Consider the following 19469-nt stretch of genomic DNA (forward strand, 5'->3'; position numbering starts at 1 on the left):
ATACAGATTTGTATTTTAAGAAAGTGCATGTTGTCTTTGGTAGACACCAATTATTGGGAATAAATACGGTGATCAACACAGCGCTGCTGGTAGAAATGGGAAGCCAAAAGTCATTGCTGTCACCCGGAGCACTTCTTCAACTTCATCAGGCTCCAATTCAAATGCATTAGTTCCTGTCAGCTGGAAGAGACCGCAGCTATCTCAGGTACATTGTGTCTCAAGCTCTTTACATATGCAACATGGACAGTGTTTATGAATGTGTAATAAAAATATTTGTTGAAATGTAGTTTGAAATTGCATTACGTATTGGCAAAGTAATAAACTAATATAAGGTGGAAGCCGGTACAAGTAAAGAGAATAAGATTCTTTCTCTTTCTAGAGGATGTCAGCATGTAAGATAGTCATAGTTAAAAATGCAGACATTTACATTTTTAGTTGGACTTCTGGTAGATGCCTTGCTATGTGATTATTATTATTTGGTTTATTTTTTCAGAGAAGAACCAGGGAGAAGCTCATGAATGTGCTTTCTCTGTGTGGTCCAGAATCCGGTCTTCCCAAGAATCCTTCAGTAAGTAATGGCGGTGTTTTAGTTCGCTTTTAAAGCTTCAGATATGAGAATGCTATTGGGCTTTCAGGTACTGGTGAAATTATGAAGGAAGGTTTTAGAAACTGGTTTTTCAGCTTAGTAATTCACAAATCAAATAGAAAATCAAAATATAAAAAGCAAAGAGAATAGAAATGGAATCATGAACAATGAATTACTGTTACTCTTCAAGAGGTCCAGACTGTCATAGCTTTCACAGTACTGAGAGAATAGTATCTCTCCTTTAAAGATGGAGTTGGAAGTCCAGCTAGTCTTAAAACAACTTGCGTGTTGCACGTGCCTCAGTACAATGATTACACAGGCACACTCAATACTGCTGTTGCTATTAAACTGTGTGAAGCAGGGTGGATCACTTCTGGTGTTACAGAAGTTGAAAGGTTTTGTTTCTATTCTTACCCATATCTTCAGGTTGTGTTTTCCTCTAATGAAGACTTGGAAGTTGGAGATCAACAAACCAGTCTTATTTCAACAACAGAAGAAGCGATTCAAGAGGAGGAGGTGGCTGTAGAAGACAATACCAGCGAACAACAGTTTGGAGTTTTTAAAGACTTTGACTTTTTAGATGTTGAATTGGAAGATGCAGAGGTGAGACCTTGGGATTTCTTCTGTATATTTCCTTTTGAGAATGTTCTAAAAATTCAGCTGTGTTGGTGCAAGTCTAAGGAACTGGCAGCTCTTTTACCTAATCAGATTGGGAAGAGTTTATAATGTGATTGAATTTAACTTGCACGATAAAGAAATTTGTGTCTTAAACTTTGCAGTATAATGTTGTTGCAAACTGTAGGGGAAGGGGTTCTTTGTCAAGGGAGAGGGGAAATGACATCATAGTTGCTTGCATTCCGACTTTCACATTATACCTGGTTTATTGCAATTACGTTTCTACTTCTCCCTGTCAAAAAAAAAAAAAAAAAGAGAGAGAGAGAGAGGACAGGTAAAACAAAGTGTTATTTATTTGGGGATAAGTATAAGAGGCTTGAGACTAGGAATTTGTTGAATTTTAAAAGTATGGCTGAAAGGACTGGGGAGAAGTAGAGAAGAAATGGAATGTTTTATAGATTCTTCCAGTACTTTTGTACTATACAAAGTAGTGAATTAGTGTTGATGACTCTTGCAGGTCAGGAGTCAACGGACTACTGAGATATCAGTCTGTATAAATGCTAAAATTGTTCTCTTTCTCCTGATTTTACCCAGCCCTTTTCAAAAAATCTTGGGCTTTTTCCCTTTATACTTTAGTTTTATCTCACTTTCTTAAACTTGCTTCACTTCAAGCCAATATTTGCATCTTCTAGGAGACATGTAGACTCATTACGATGTATTGCATATGTTTGACCACACACTGTAGAGATGCAGTTTCGTACATTGAATGCTAGTTAAATAGATTAAAATCATTAAGGCTCAGTAGTAGATGGGGCTTTACAGGTCAGATACCAGGAACTGAAACTTTGCCAGACTATGCCAATCTTTAACTTTCTCATTACATGCCTGTAAGCAACATTTACTGCTATCATTAAAAAAAAAAAAAAAAAAGGGAAAAAAAAAAACATATAAGCTTGTAACAAGTTGTGCGCTTGATATAAGAGATGCCCACTTTTTTTGCCCAAATTTTTATTGCAAAACAGAATGTTCTTCGCTCATGAAACTTAAGTGCTTCTCCTCACAGAAGTAATACTTTATTGTTGTTGAGATTGTTTTGCTTTGACATAATGTTTTTTGTACCTTTTGGGGTGCAAACTGAGCAGCAGGAGAGAAAGTGGCTAGAAAATGCTCATCTTACTGTGGTTACTCACAGTATATTGATCTCTTGTCATGATAAAAGGTGTGCGGTTAGAGCAATTTTGGAACACCGTATTGCACACATGGGGCTGGATATGGTGTTTTACGAACTGGCTGTAGTGAACTGATCAGGTTTTCCATATTATTGGTTGTGTTGTTGAAGGTTGACAAAATGCTTGAGAAAATCAAAGACAATTATTGTACTTGTGAACTTTTAAAAATTACAGTGTTTTAAGATCTGGGCTTCATTTAGTAGTTTGTTGGACATTTGCAATCTAAGTATATCCCAGCTTATAAATATGAAAACGGGAAGGATCTGGTTGTTGATGTTCAGGGTACTTCTCATAAAATCGATGTAAAGTAACTGATAAAATAGTTAATGAAGACATCTGTTTTTCTGCAGCTTGAGTATAACTAATGTTGATGATGCTTTGTCAGTTGAATGTGGTCACTTCAGATTCATGTGTGTTAGTTAAAAGACTTCATCTAATGTTTGTTGCTTTACATGTTACGCTAGAGCAAATGTATCATAAGCATGCTGGTTTTGGTGTTTTGTCATCAGTTTATTTTTAATGAGTTTCCCATTAGAAAGATAATTTTTTTTTTAAGTACTAGCTTTTTGACTAAAGCTTTTTTTCCAGAGCTTGAATCAGTCTTTTACTGTTTGCAAATCTTATGTAATAAAACATTTTTCCCTGGTTCTAGAGTATCTTTAAGTGTTCGTCCTCGTTCTTTCTAATTGTATGTGTTTTCCTTTTTGCTAACCAGGAGCTGCAGGTAAGTTGCAGCCTGGTGTCCTGGCTTGTTCATCTGTTGTTGTCTGTGGTGTGTTTGTACTTTCTAGTCAGATACATAAAATGGATACTGATATAGTATAGATTATAGATTGAGTTACTTCCCGAGAATATAAACAAAAGAATTCTGCTTCTTGTGCCATATATTTTAATTTCTCTGCAAACATCTTTTAGCAAGGTGTTTAAACTTCCAATAAAATTAAAGGGCTGATTGAAACTCTGTTCATAATGCATTTAATACTTGTGTCGTCTATGTGGCATCTGTACATTAATTATAATACATTAACATTCATACATGTATGTGTGCAAACTTTTTTTATTACAGGGTGAAAGCATGGACAACTTCAACTGGGGTGTTCGTAGGCGCTCTCTTGACAGTATCGACAAAGGAGACACACCATCTCTTCAAGAATGCCAGTACTCTGGTAGCACACCCAGCCTGAACCTGACAAACCAGGAAGATACTGATGAGTCTTCAGAAGAAGAAGCAGCACTGACTGCAAGTCAGATACTGTCTCGCTCACAGATGGTTAGTCATTTATTTGTAAAAAGTATCTGAGAACTTAAGCTTTTACCTACTAAGTATGGCTCACACTTCTCATCCAGAGGAGCAGATGCCTTGGATAAAACTGAACTGCCTATGCTACTCTGTCACAGTAACTTCATGAAGGGAGTTACTTTGCTAGTGGTACAAAATAGATTCATAGTTCTTGTACAACTTTGATGTTTTAAATGCCTTTATACTTACTGCTGTTGTTCAGATATAAGTGTAAAATCACATGCGTTACTTGTAAAGTGTTTGTGGATTCCTAGCTTCAAAGAAATTCAAAATATTAAATGAAAACAAGAGCAGTAAATGATCCCAGAGTAGCCTAAATTGTGTTTGACTATTGAAATTACTAATGTGACTCTGCCTTTTGAAGCTTGTGTAAGATCATTTGTAGGCGATTCAGAAGTCTCTGTACATTACAGTAACTGATAAAGAAAAAAAAGTGATCTGGGGGAAAGGGAGCAGCGGAGATAGCATTCCCATTTTCACACTTGTGGCAAAGTTTGTATTAACATTTCCCATAACAAAGAGATCTGCTGTTCAGTGCTTTGCATAGCATTTTTCCCCCGACCAAAAACTATTCAGAGGAAAAAAGGGAATTATTTTCAGGATCTCAAGGATAACTTGCCTACTTCTGTTTGAAGATAAATGTTACAGAAACGCGTGTGAGGCATGTGATTTTTTTGTGTAGAGCTGTTCATTTTGTGCAAAATTCAAACAGCTAATCGCTCTGAAACAGATTATTTTAAAACTAATGTGTTTTTTCCTATTTGATACACTGAAGAATTTTACTTTTTTGTTTTCTCTTTCAGATAAACAGTGATTCTGCCATAGATGAAACAATATCAGATCACGCTGGCTTATCACTTCAGTCTCAAGATTCCACTAGCAGTGTGGGAACGGAAGAGGTGCTCCAAATCAGAACTGAGACCCCAAGTTTGGAGGCGTCTCTAGATAACTCTAGCAACCAGCTGCCTGAGGTGGGGAGAAATGTGGGCTGGTGCATGGCTGATCTGGGCTCCTTCTAGTGTTCAGCAGCAACTTTTGCTTTCTTTTTTCATCTGTTACACTGGTTGTTTGATTCGCTTTTAATATTTCTAACCTGTTGGAATGTTCTTACAAAAGGTTCTCTCAGAATGAAAAGTACGTGTGATGCACTCAGGGATCTTACCACAGGTTAAAAATATTACGGAAGAGCTGATCATGAACATTTCATGGTGCCGAATGAAAATAGGCTAATATTTAAGACGCTTTTCCTTGATATGGATGAAATCCTTCTTGAGCGAAATTTTCTTTCAAATACTTTATTTCCTTTGTTTGCTTTCTTTGGGTTAATGTGATTGGTGCTATGTGGGAATAAAACCTCAGGCCAGCTGTGTTAGCAGTTGGTTCAATTAAATAATCCTTTAAAAAGGACCACAGATGCTAGTGGTGTACTTTTTTGGAAAGGCCTTTGTGGAGTGAGACAGATTTCAAGCTAATGGCTGCCTGCAAATCTGTGAGTACTTCAGTTTTTTTGATGTTTTTAAAATCTTTTGAATGATTTAAAATAGCAAAACTCATAAAACTCCTCTGTTTCGGTATTTAGCAGTTATGGGTAAAAACTCTGGGTTCTTTTTTCTTGAATTTGAAGTGGCTTGTTTTTAGGTAGACTCTGTATGACTTCAGTTAAAATCATCAATGGGACCGACAATCTTAGCTATCACTCCATATCTTTAAATAACCAGCGAACAGTTGGCATTTAATGAGTCTTCAGCTGACTTGGTTTAGACATAATTTCCAGTTTTTTTGAACAAAGGCTGTATACCACATGTGTTTGCTACCTAGAAAATCACTCTTTTAAAAGAGTGAACCACCACTTAGTTTAATTAAAGTAACCGAAACAACAAAATACATGTTTTGAATATAATGGAGGGGAAGCGTGAGTGACTGTGATCCTGTGGTAAAACCCTCGCCTTCTAAATATGTAAAATTGACTTCTGTAAAGCCGTTTCCTGCTTTTTTCATATTTTGCCACTAGGATTAATGAGGCATTTTTCTTCATTTTATGTATTTATTAATTTATGAAAGCACTTGAGCACTTGACTTAAATTGTCTCAAAGTTTTAGTGTGCCTGTGCTCAGGTTGCCGTCAGGTTATTATGCTGTTAGTGTTTCATCTGCTTATCTACTACTGCAGTTTTGTTCCAGTAGAGTTTTGAGTGGTGAAGAACTCTTAATCTGCATGATTTTTTTTCTAATATAGGACAGATATGCATTATTTTAAGACCTGAAATAATTCCTTCAGGAAAGGGAAAAGTGATATAAAAGCTGGATTTCTTTCAGAATCACATTCACTGCAATAGAACTTTTCGGTGTTGTTTGCCCGTGGTACATTCTGAGCTATAGTTCATTTCTGTTCCTAAGACTGTTTTTATATTTGGGCTTGTTCTTCTACAGCTCCCTTTATGGGATCACTACATTTCTTATAAGTTACATGCAAGTAATCATAGAAATAAGTTGCAATGTTTTAGTATAATTATTCAAAGCATTTAAATTAATGGGTATGTTTACGTTGGGCTATAAAATAATTTCACTACTAACCACCACCCAGCAAAGATGTTTCTTTATCAGAAACAACAGCTGGTAAGTGGATGAGATTTTTCTTCATCTGTAAATGGAAAGAATTCATTGCCAGTGAAGTTAAAGTCAGTGTGTTTCATAAATAAATTATCAGGAAGAGATATATGGCCTCAGTGCGGAATTCTCTATGTATCAATCAAGACAGAGGTCTGTAACTGAAGAGTTCATTGCACTTTCCCATGTAAAAGTAGCACCATGTATTTACTTCAGAGTGCATAGTTAGCTAACACAGTCTGTATTTCTATTTTCTGATAAATTAGTGTTAAAACTGAATGTGGTAGCATTATGTTTCATGTTTGGTGTTGTATAAACGGGCTTTTTTGCCAGTACTCTTTGTTTGTAGTCCTTCACAATGAACTTTTAAGCCCGTTGTTTCCTTGAATTTTCAAGTAGGATAATTGTATTTTTTAGATGTCTTTTAAAAATTTAAGTCTCACATTTTTAAGGTGCCAGATTCCCCAGGAGAAAATAAAAACTAATGGGATGCTAAAGAGTTAAGTAGCTAATTTGTTTAAATGTCATTGATAAATTCCCAGTAATAACATATCTCTGCAAAAAGGACAAAGCATTCCACGTTTCAGTTTGTAATTTATGGCTCCTTTGTGCCATAAAGTTCCAGATTCAAACTGTGCAAAAGAGGCATTAGAAGCAAGGTCACTAGCTGTGCCGAAGGGCAGCAGTGTCACATGTAGAAATACCACAGTTAAGGTGAGAGAACATTAGAGCCACCACAAAAGAAAATGATGTAGTTCTCCTTAAAGCTGAATTGTCTGTCGTATGTCTGTAAGTAGTTACTTGTCAAAGATTTGTTTAGGATGATGAAAGCTGTGAAATAATGTGCATGCTTAGATGCTGCTCAAAAGTTTGTTGACTGGTCCTGGGCTGCCAAGTGGAGGTAAAACAGCACATAATGTCACAAATATTAATGATGTGTGATAATTGCTGCCTGTAGGAAAAAGCGGTAGCAGGAAGATCCTATTTTTAGTTCACAAAAAAAATCAAGTAAAAGGTTTTAAATGGGTTAATCATAAATTAACTAAATTCAATATAGTGATTTTAATGAATACAACGGTGCTAATGGAAGAAGAGAGAAGGGAGCAAGGGTCAGTCTCATAATACCTACCTGAGAGTAATGATCAACTCTTTGCACAAGCCAGAGGTCAAACATCTTCATTCAGAGATTCAGAGTTAAACCTTTGGAAGTCATCTTAGCCATGCTATAAGAATTAAAAAGGCTGCCTGCTTCTGCTCAAGTAAAAGTGAACAATACAGAGAGCTGAGTGTTTCAAGTATAAATGAACCTGTGTAAATGCTTTTTTAAAAATCTGTCTGTTACTTTACCATAATAAAAAGCTGATAAGATTGTATAAGCTTTGATAAAGAAAGTAATAAAGGTATGTCTGATTCACAGGAAGGCAGTTCAGCAGTAAGGGATGAACAGGTCAGCACTGCTAGTGAAGACACTGGGTCGTATCTTCTACAAGAACAACAAGACTGTCTGGTCTGTCATGAACCTCTTGAGTTAGAAGAGACCCCAGAACTGGCAGAGCCTGCAGCTCCAGAGAGCTATTGTGAATCTATCTGTGAAGAAGATGTCACTCTTGCTTTGAAAGAACTGGATGAGAGATGTGAAGAAGAAGAAGCTGACTTCTCTGGTTTGTCTAGGTCAGATTTATGTTGGTTCTAACTAATAGAAATTACATCAATACATAAACCAATGCAGTCTTTCTTGTGACATAGTTTCTTTTATTAATCCCACAGTACAGGCATCTAAAATGATATTTTCATATCTGAAATAATGGTTTATGCCTATTTAGCAAATCAGCTCAGTACTACTTTTAGATGCTTCTGATGAGAGAAATTTTTCTCTCTGGAGAGAGAAACAGGTATTTTTTGGTACAGGGAATGCAACGTACAGGAAAAGATGAGGATTTTGAATAAAAGAATTGTTAAAATTTTCTGTATTACAATGAATAACACAACTAAATGGTTGTAATTAGTAACAGTGATTAATTGATAGTTTGATACCTTTATTGGATGTCTAGTGCCTAATGGAAAATATGACTGCAGAATGCTCTTCAGACAAAAGCCTATTAAATTGATTGCTCATAAAAATGGAACTGTTCCAACCTCAATCTGCTCATCTATCTCACTGATACTACTTAAGACAGTTTTAAGATATTATTGAGCTGCCAGATGAACCTTTCTCCTATTGAAGGCTAGAATTTTTTATAGATGCTGTATGTATATTTAGATGAATAAAAATTGGAAGAGTTGAATGTTAATTCAGTTACAGAGGGCACGAAAGAAAGGTTAGTTTCTAAGTGATATGTGTTTATTTATAGCGCTGTATAGAGCTATTTATAAGCTATAGATAACAGTTTGTAGATGTTCACAGAAACAGCGTGGTTCAGTAAACCTGGGAGATGAGGTTGTGAGCAACTTTTTAATATTGAAGTTGAAAAAAAATTGAGGTTTTTAGGTTCATAGTGAGCTTAGTTGATTAATAAATTATTTTTTAAAACGCAATCCTTAATTGTTTTATTACCAAAATTAAAGGTTTTTCCTTGAAGATGACTTAGGAGTTAACTTCTTCTGTCTGTCGTTCACAGCCAAGATGAAGAAGAGCAGGATGGTTTCCCAGAAGTACAAACCTCCCCACCTCCTTCACCATTTCTTTCTGCCATATTGGCAGCTTTCCAACCAGTGGCGTATGATGATGAAGAGGAAGCCTGGCGCTGCCACGTCAATCAGATGCTGTCTGATACAGATGGTTCATGTGCTGTCTATACATTTCATGTCTTCTCAAGATTGTTTCAGGTCAGTGAATTGCCGGAACTTAGCTGTTAGTCTGAAATCCATTCCTCCTGCTTTTAAAATTATTCTTTCCCTATGTAGCTGTAGGATCATGGTAGCAAAAAGCTTTAGAAAGCAAATCAAAAGCAGACCAAAAGAACCCCATATCACAAAACAAAACAAAAGTTGCGTCAATAAGAGAATGGTATATGTTCATTCACTACTTTTCCATTGGATATCTACATCCATTGTCTCTGAGATAGAGATCCTGCTCAGTGGAAGGGGGGGAAATTGCTATTTGGTATTTCTTGTAAGCCTTTAGTTCAGGTTGTGCTTTTTTTTATTCTTTTTTGTTGTTCTCCCTGAACATCACCCAAGCCCTGTGCTGATTACAGAATGAATGATTTCCTCCTGGGATTTCTATGGATTTCATTATGATGGGTTTGCAGCATGAAGAACACTAATGAAATTATCTTTCATTTGTCTTGTGAGAAATTGTGGGTTTTTTTCTTCTTAATTGAAGCACAAGGAGATCTGTTAAAGATGGAAGTTTCAAGTGTTTCTGAAGTTATATTTCCCTCACAGATGTGGCATCCAGCATGGTATTCCTGTGGCCTAATTTTTCTAGCTCCCTCTGCCCTGTATTTAAGGAATTTGTTCTTTGTGTTTTCTAAGCAGTACCATGTAGACATATATTATTCTTGGCAACTTCATATGGGATATGAGGGGTATAATTATTCCATTTTATTTAAAGGCAATGTTCCAAGTGAGCTAATAGCAGATGCAGTATTACAAACCAAGACCTTCTGACTCCAACCCTTTCTTATTTCTCCAAAGCCAATTTTGCCTGCTGTTAAATATGCCGTAATAAGCTTCTCTGAGGAAGGATCTTTTATTTTTTTACCCTACCATGCTACCGCGATGGAGGGATTTGGAAATACAATTTTTTTCTCCTTGTTTGCTTTCTAGACCATTCAAAGGAAGTTTGTAGCTATAACAAATGACTCGGTCAGCTTTCTTGGAGAAAGTCTACAGCGCATTGGAAAGAAGTTTAAGAGTTCACTGGAAGTGATGATGTTATGTTCAGAATGCCCAACAGTCTTTGTGGATGCAGAAACGGTAAAAATCTTTTACATTTAATGCTGAAATAGAAGTTTACTTACACATTTTTATGTAAGATACCAAATGATTAAACACTTGGAAAATAGCAGCAGTGCTTGTGGAAGGCTTTCAAAGGTTTCAAAAAGAAAAGAAGTGTTAATGTCAAAGATTGTGCTCGTGTCACTAATTGAAATGTTACCTAAATAACTACGAGGTGTTTAAAAAAAAGCTTTATTATAAATGAAATCAAGAAGGATTTAAAGTGTGAGGTGACCATTTCAAATCGTAATCACTTGAAAACACAAGTATGAAATGCATTTTGTCCAGAAAAAAAGAAATTAAAAAGCCCTCCAGTTTTAACAGTGAGTGAACTTATCAGTTATCACTTAGATTCCCTTGCTGTTCTTTAACTTCCTCACTTGTTCATATTTATTCTGTAGTCCTTGGATAAAGACCTGAAGAAAAAGGAAGGCCGCCTCCCATCTTTGCGTTGTACAATTATTTATTGTCTGTGTATTTAGTCTATCATGCATTAAAAAAACTAAAGCAAATGGATGCATCATTAAGCTAATGTACATATATTCAGTAGACCCGTGTTGTAAACTCTGTGGGTAGTTCTGGTCCGCTGCTTGCAAAGAATATACAGTTGAACTGGAAACAGTTCCAAGAGAAGCAACAGGGATTATGGGATGCGTGGAATGGCTTCCATATAAAACATGAGAATGCAAACTAAGATTTTTCAGCTTTTTGAGCAATAATCTGTTAATGGTACAAAAAAATTCATTATCATGATAAAGAAAGAGGAATTGTTGCATTTTTGTCTTATTTGACATTAAAGAGATTTGAATTAAGCTAGTAGTGACTTACAAAGGGTACAGGACAAAAGAGAGGTGATCCTTTGTGTTGATATATAATCAACGTGTGAAACTCCATACTTTTTACAATTAGTGTTCATGCTTTCAGAAAACAACAAAAGATTCATGAAAGAAATGCCCCTGAATAGGTTTTTCATATGCGAAGCAACACACTGACAGAGACTAAGAGTGCGTTCAGGAGCAAAAAAGCAAATAGATGTCCATGTACTTGTCCTGTTCTACCTTTCCTTGGGCCATATCAGATGGGAAACTGAGATGGATTGGACTTTGGCCTGACCCAGTATGAGGCTCTTCTCCTGACCTGCTTTTTCCGTTGTTGCTGAGGGGCATCTCTGCTCTTTTGCTTCTGCTTTGGAATATGGGAGCTAAAAAGGCATGGTATGGACACTGTGTTTCAAGGGAACCGTGTATAATGGTTTTTGTTTAACTTACGTCACTTAAAAAGCAGTATAAATTAATCAGAAAAAGGAGATTTATTTTGGACAGGAAGCCCTAATAAGAGCTATACCAGTGCATATTAGAACAGCAGGAGTGTGTAAATATACATAGGTTTATATATGTATGTATCTATATATATGATGCTTTGCATAAAAGAATGTATGCATATATAGCAGTATATGCAAACGTACCAGTACGTGTGCATTCATGCACATATACATACTGGTGTTGTTACACTGACAAATATAATTGTACGGATAAATCTTCTCATCCCAAATAATATAATGGAAGTGGACCTACTCGTATATCAGATTAATTTTCACTATTATCCACTAATATAGTGGGCTTTGTGAATTATGGTTGGATACTACCTGACTGTTTTTATCTTTCAGCTATTGTCTTGTGGCCTGCTGGAAACATTGAAGTTCAGTGTTCTAGAACTCCAAGAACATCTGGATACCTATAATGTCAAAAGAGAGGCTGCAGAACAGGTGAGTGTGTTTTGTATTTCAAATCAAATATATGAGGTTTTTCCTGTAGAGAGAAAATGATCCTTGGGAAAGTTAAACATATGTTGAAGGAATGTATTACTGATGCCAACAGCCAGTCGGGCAGTGGCTGAGGCAACACAGGCAAATTTGAGTGATGCAAAACAGAGCCAGAATTCAAGCTATGGTATCTTGGCAGAGCTGTACTTTGCAGGACAAGTTTCCCTGCTTCTCAGTTGCAGTGAGTTTATTAAGAAACGATGGCCGTCTGCCTTGCACAGTTTGCTGACAGCTGATCTGTTTACTAGAATAGCCATCCACTTGTTGGTGGAAATGAAGTTTCCTCAAAGCTAAGGCTGAAGCACACCATGTAAATAAACTATTTTTAGGATGCAAACCGGTATTTCTGCAGAAGACGACGCTGAATTTTTTGTCCTGCTGTGTAGCCAATAACAATTTGTTTGGGAATTAATTCATGGGGTCTAATGCAATAAAATACATCTTGTCGTTTAGTCTTAATCAGAAACAAAGCACTCATCTAATGACCAGCATTACCTTATTGGATATATTATTTAATGTATGGCAATCTCCAATGCATAATGCTATCATCAGCACTGTAAGAAAACTGTGTATTTTATTCTTCATTTTAGAGAGCAAAACAGGGGCACAGAAAGAATAACTGATTTTCCACAGGGTCAGACAAGAAGATTGAGGCAGAGTAGCGAGGTGCGGAGGTGTGTGGATATGCTTTGAGTAGTAACCCTCCCAAAATCATACATACTCCTCATTTAGTCCACAGTTTGTCATAGCAATAAGATACAGCATTGTTTGGTTTATAAAATTGTATCCCTTTCAAATGGCTAAGAACTTGCTTAGCTCATTTTTAGCTAGTTTTCCTGTGACTTGTCATATAGACATAAATCCATGCTGGATATTATGAGCTTGTTTGCATTATTATATCACTTTGGATATCAGTTTGGTGGTCTCATTTTGTTACATCACAGTCAAAGAGTGTTGGTTTTTTTTCCTGTAGTGAAGCTGTCAGAAGGTTGTCTGGTGGCATTTCTGTGGTCAGCTTGTCTTCTGCCACAGCATTTGTGAATGACTGGAGCAGGAAAAAGGTTTCTATGGATCAATGGAACTGTGAAATAACTGGGAGCATCTTGACAGCTTTTACTTTTCTTTAATAATTCATAAAGAGAATGAAGTGGTACTAAGGAAGGAGATGTATTTCTTCAGGTCTCAGTCCTCCATTTTTGTGTGCATTGCACAATATAAGTAGACTTAATTTTATTTCGGATAAATTTCATTCGTTTTCTCTACCCCACTGAACAAAATACAACAAAAAATTGTCACTCAAAATTTACCCTAATAAAGAGATGCTGTTTGTCACTATCAGTGCTACGTACAGTATTAGCATTCCCATTCATGTAAATCAAATTCAAAACAGGGTTGCAATTACTTGGAACTGTGCACTGAGAGAAGACAGAAAAGGTATCATGTACTGTATGACTTTTGAGGGATGTCTGTTTTAGGGGTCATCTGGCAAACCAACCTACACTGTCACCAATGACAATCACAAACTTCCCTGTCTTAGATTTTTCACCCACATCTTTGTAGGAGATACCTTGGGAAAAGCAAATTGTAGAGAAAACATACGAGTATTTTATCACAGAATCTGTTGCTGTTCTCAAAGAGAAGGTTTAGGCCTTTCTGCAGTGCTGAACATATGTTCTTTGCAAAAGTTATAATTAATTTTCTCAACCTTTTGGAGCTACTATTCTGTTCTCTTGCAAGGAAGCTGCTTGTGACTTCACTTACATATTAGGGACCGAGATACTGAATCAGACACATGAATATAAAACATGTTAGATGTATTCCATAAAGTTCTAGGTATGCCCTTTGTTCAAACTGGTTTAAGATTTAAAGAAATGTTAAAAGGAGAGCTTGTGAAAACAGCTGCTAGCTTCCAGTTTTTGTTGCTGCTTGCTGCAGTGCAAACCTATTCCATTATTACCGATGAATGCTGTCAGATAAAAAGAAAAATTAGATTTGCTGTGTATGTCGGTATCCATGTCACTAATTGGAGCTGACACCACAGTGTTTAGAGAATTCCATTTCTCCTCTTGATAAGCACACAGGCCTGGTTAATTCACTAAGTAACCTTTATTAAATTGAGCAGATGGGAAATCACTTTTTCTTTTTCTTGCATCGGAATAAAAGGTTAGAAAAAGGTCACGGTGACTTCCTGTGAGACTTACGATATAAAGCACTCGGTATGCTATATATTATTCTTTCCTGGATGTACAGAGCCTGTTCTTCATTTCTGAAGATAATCTGCACTCTGCATCTCAACATGACGTGTTGCTATTTCAGTAATGCCCAAATTACCTCATGCTTGCTGCTGTTTCCACTGTACAGAGGAATATGCTGAGCGTTCTGTAGATGAGATCAACGGCTCATGTTATCCAAAAGGAGTGTATTTGATTTCACAAATGCTTGATATTAATACTTGAAAATGTCTTTGCTTTTTTAAGGGTTAAAAGAAGGGATTACCCACTGAAAATAATAACTTATGCACTATAGGAACTGGAGTTAAATATGGTGCTGTATTTATGGAAGAGGGTGGAATCTGTGTTTGCATGGGCTAATATGAGAATGCTTCATCTCTCTGGCTCGTATGAACCAGAGGTGATACTGAATTCCCACTGGATTTGGGATTTTTTTGTTCCTCCCAGTAAATCTGCAGGTACATCTTGTTGCACAGGAGCAACTGCTGTTGCTAAAGTGAAACAGACTTGCTCTTCTTCCATAATTTCTGCGACTGGTTTGAAGTGCTGAGAAATCACATTGGTGTAAACCTTGTGCAGAAAGCAAAGAGAAAATACAAACTCATTTAATTAATGTCATTTTTCTGCCTCCTCCCCTTATGTCTCCCTGTAACAATACCCAAATTCAGTCATGTTTGTATTTGGACTGAAGTGTGCTGTCTCCATCTGGGAGAATGAAGCAGCTACGTGAAATTTACAACAGAAAGGATGCAATAAGAGCTGCAAAGCTGTACTTCATGACAGAAATCAGTAGTGGAAACAGCACTGGTAAACAAATGATTTCATATCACGATTTCTTACATAGTCTAATAACATGAAAGATTTACTGAGGTCACTTAAGCAGTTTTACCACAGTTTTCAGTTTGCTGTACTTCAACTGATGTTTAACCTTGTATTTATTTTTCAGTGGCTAGCTGACTGCAAGAGGACATTTGGTACCGATGATGGCATTCATGGCACTAACACAGATGCTCAGGTAGGTACATCTCATTTGTACGTCTCTGGATATGAGATTTAAAAGCAGATCTGTTGGACAAAAACTCCAGTATTTTCAAGAGAGATTAGAAACACGTGAAAAGCTTTTCATTTCAGTTATCACGCAATCTTCTGCAATCTCAGTTTCTTATGAAGCAGTGGTCTCATAAAATGGGCTTTTTTTAATAAAAGCTGGCAACCAGTCCTGGTTTCGAGGCTTAATAACACTGAGTCAATAAACAGACTAGATACCATCTTTGTACCAGTACGTCTACTTTTCTGCAGCTGTTTCTAGAAGAAGAAAGATCAGCATTCTGCTTGTATGCTCAGATAAACTGTCTGGCCAAAATTCTCTACTGAATTCAATATAATCAGTGCTATATAAATATGTATGACCTTTTCGGAGCCATCATTGGGGTGGGATGGAACAGTAGAGCAGAATGGCAAAAATATAATGAAACTCTTTTGTCAAACCGTCCTCTAATAACAAGGTGAAGTATCCTATTAAGATCAGTTTGATATTCCATATGTGTTTGCATGACAGTGTCTCTGTTTACTATTACTAATAGCTATAGTGAGTGATAGCTTTTCCTAAAGTGTGCTAGGACTTCTGTTCAGTTGGAACTCTTATTCTTGATATACTTGGTGATGTTTCTGCTGCTGAAAATGTGGTGTTTAGCAACAGAAATTTCTACTGTGCGTGCGAACTGTTTCTTCCTTAGTTTACATTTATTCTCTTATATTCTTTATATGAAATTTAAGTCCAGTCACAAAATGTATATGAATTTTTTAGAGTACCAAAATGTGTTTGTATTACCGCATTGAGGTTGAATATTTTAAAGACATTTAATGTGGCTAAAGCAAACTATAGCTATTCACACACTGGCTACCACTTGGGAGGCTTTTTGCTTTGCCTATAAGCACAATGTCTGGTATGTTTCATGCTTGGTTCACATCTTCATGTAGTGACTGGCACTGAGTAACAACATAGTACTACAGCACACTAAATGTTCCATGTATTGATGTAAAAAGCAGAGTCTGTGTATTTCAGTCCATTTCTGAAATGTTGCTTTATGTACACTAAGAAACTGTTAAGACATTACCATGAAAGCAAATATTACTATTTTAATATTAAATGCACCAGTCAGAGCAAGGCAGTCTTATTTGTTCCTCTCCATTTCAGCTGTGTTTGTAGACAGCCTCAGAACAGGTGCTGTGTGGCCAGTTGTCGATGATTGTTTGTGGAGACCTGCTCTGGTTGTTGTTTCAGTTCCAGCTTACAGAGCAGGCTGGAAGCTTTGTGTGTGTATGTGTGTTCCTTGCACCGCAGGCTCAGTTAAAATCATTTTAAGGCGTAATATCCATTGAGGATGCTGAATCTTATTATTTTACTTCATAAACTTACGCAATTTACCTAAGTTACGTATTTACTCACAGAAGCTTACATAGTAGCTTGATGGAATGGAGATATCACAGAAAATCACTTTCTAAAAGTGAGTGGAGTGTAGGACTGCTAATTCTACCCAGTCAACCAGTTAATGCTAAAAAGACCTGAGTATTGTCTTGTGAAAGAAGACAATGTGCAGAAACACAAAGCTGCAGGGCTGCTTCCATTTCTTACCAATTCTAAGCACTGTGATCGATACAGATAAGGCATAGTGAGATGAATTCTGCTCTGGCTCATGCATTACCAGCAGACGTGCAAATAAATACAATTACTGAGCTTTTGCTATTGGTACTTACATGCAAGCCTGAAAGAATGCATCTAGACTCAGGCTACACTGTTTGTACAAGACCAGAAGGGAAATCAAGATTGTTTTGCCAAGCAGACAAGTGCTATGTGTTAGTCTGAAGCAACTTAAAGCCATTCTTAAAGCAAAACCTCTCTTTAATTTTTAGAATAACCACTGAAGTATGATTGGGGGAGGGATATTTATGGCTTGTAGCAATGACAAGAGCTGGCTTAAAGAACACCGGGACTTAATGACTAATTCTTAAATAAATTGACTGCCATTTCTCAAAATCTGAATCTCTGCCCCATTGGAATAATTCTTCTCAACTGGAGCAGCTCGAGATGTTCAGTGCATCGGAAACTTTTGCTTATATGATTGTGCTATGTGAATAATAGCACCAAGTACAATACAAAACCACACAGTGTTTACAGTCCATTAAGCACGCAGTGCATAATTTATTACGCACCTAGTAATTAGTTGTGTACTTAATAACTATTAACTGCTTCTGCCTGTTATGATCAGGTGCTGATTCCATCTTCATACACACATGCCCATTGAATATGGCTTAAATGTCATCAGCACAGTGTTTACAAAGCCCAGAGGTTTCTAATATATAAAGACCAGGCGGGGCTCTAAGGTGAAGCATGTTACTCATGTACTCATGTTGTGGGACAATAAATTCGCTGTATTATATCGGCCATTACAAGAGCAAGTATGTAGTAATTCAACTTCAACCTGTTAATTTTTTTTTCCATTCAGGGTATATTTGGAGCATGTTACTTGTATTTCATTCTCCATTTTACCTGGGACATCTTTTACCCTAATTAAAATGATTTCCTGCACTAATTCTTGATCTTTTTCTTTCTTTGTATTTTTGTGACCTGCTCATCTTCTTGCTTAGCAAATGGAAATTCTAGCAGTAAGTGATGGTTCTTGATTTATCGAATATTTAACCATGCCAGTCAACGAGCTGGTCTCCATTTGTCTCATCCATTTGTGACATAGTGGTGTCTTGTCATAGACTGTTACAAAAATGCTGTGTGCTTCATTTCTGCGTCATCTAACCCAGTGAAATGTTGGTTCTTTGTAGATAACAGAATCCTGTAGTAAGTAGAACCTTATAGAAGATTATTCCCTTAGAATTAGCTCTTATGTCTTTATGTTAAACAGCATTAGCACTGCCTGCACCTCAGGTAGTTTTGGAAGCATAAACATTGAAACAAGACAGTGCACAAGTTAATGCTGCTGTTTCATTTCTTTAAGATTACACTGTGGTGTTTTCAGCTGCCTTTCACAAAGGAAGCATTATTCTTACATTCAAGAATGGAATTATTTTCCTCTTATTCAATCAGGCAGTTATAAGCTAAAGACCAGGTTATATACTATATTTACATGTTTATATTAGTGGTTATGAAAGACAGTGTACTTACCAACCACGGCGTTCTTTTGTATTAGTTTTTGAATTCAAAGCAGTGAAGTATGAACAATACGAGTAAACAGTCTCTGATATTCTGTCTGGGAACATGACATTTTAAAATGCATTTTGAATCATTTTTTTTTCCTACCATTTGGAAATGTGACTTCTTTTTAAAATGTGAACTCTTAACCTGTGTGACAGAGTCTACCCATAAATATAGAACTGAATGAAGCTTTCACTTGCTTTTCATTAGCTTCTCGCTGCATTAGCTTGCAAATCTTTTTGGCTTTTTCATCAGTAACCAAGTAACTTCTTTTACTTTCTGCACATCCTACATTGAAGTTGTCATTTGTTTCTTGTATTGGATGTGCATGTTTCGCACTCTGTGAATCTAATGACGCTGTTTACATTTGTAGGAACTGGAGTTATGTCGGAGGCTGTACAAGCTGCATTTCCAGTTGCTGCTTCTGTTCCAAGCCTACTGCAAACTTATCAGCCAAGTAAACACGATCAAGAAAGAAGCAGAGGTAAAGAAAATCATGCCATTTAGCTACTTGCTGTTGACATTTTAAAGCCAAATCACTTTGAATACGTTTTGGTAACGTGTTTTCCAGCAGGACATCTTTTTAAAAACCACAGGAGGGTACCCAGCTCCTCGATAGCTCATTAATAACAGATCTAAGTAGGGCTTGCAGGAATTCTCTGAGATGTGCAATTATCAGCGTTGATTTTTGTACAGCTTGAAAGCTCTTAGACAGGAATGCAGGGAGTCCAGCAACAAGGACTATTTCAGTAGCACTCTTGGTGTATGCTAATCAAGCGACAACAAATTCCACCAGCAGAGTTCTGTGATGAAGCCCCTTTCCATCAACCCAGTGCTTCCTGTTGGGAACACAGTGACTGACTACCAATCACATAACTGCATCATGCCAGCCACCATTCAGTTTCACTGCAACCTTAGTCCCAACCTGTGT

The 19469-nt window shown here is 36.7% G+C and overlaps 1 protein-coding gene across 22 annotated transcripts in view; it reads left to right on the forward strand.

The window, feature by feature from the left end:
* FRYL (FRY like transcription coactivator) overlaps positions 1-19469 on the forward strand; it is a 139044-nt gene that overhangs the window by 116340 nt on the left and 3235 nt on the right. For 15 of the 22 annotated variants that reach the window (XM_085547204.1, XM_085547208.1, XM_085547205.1 and 12 more), the window contains 12 exons: positions 44-205; positions 494-568; positions 1013-1189; positions 3497-3700; positions 4534-4701; positions 7754-8007; positions 8955-9162; positions 10108-10257; positions 11945-12043; positions 15278-15346; positions 17980-17997; positions 18912-19022. In XM_085547204.1, the coding sequence (XP_085403330.1) occupies positions 44-205; positions 494-568; positions 1013-1189; positions 3497-3700; positions 4534-4701; positions 7754-8007; positions 8955-9162; positions 10108-10257; positions 11945-12043; positions 15278-15346; positions 17980-17997; positions 18912-19022 (1695 nt within the window). Of the gene's footprint in view, positions 1-43; positions 206-493; positions 569-1012; positions 1190-3496; positions 3701-4533; positions 4702-7753; positions 8008-8954; positions 9163-10107; positions 10258-11202; positions 11493-11944; positions 12044-15277; positions 15347-17979; positions 17998-18911; positions 19023-19469 lie in introns of those variants that run through there. The other 7 variants (XM_085547213.1, XM_085547199.1, XM_085547200.1 and 4 more) reach the window with 4 other exon arrangements.

The sequence above is a fragment of the Coturnix japonica genome, chromosome 4, assembly GCF_054131305.1.
Source record: "Coturnix japonica strain WE chromosome 4, WE-NBRP24, whole genome shotgun sequence".
Classification (NCBI taxonomy): domain Eukaryota; kingdom Metazoa; phylum Chordata; class Aves; order Galliformes; family Phasianidae; genus Coturnix; species Coturnix japonica.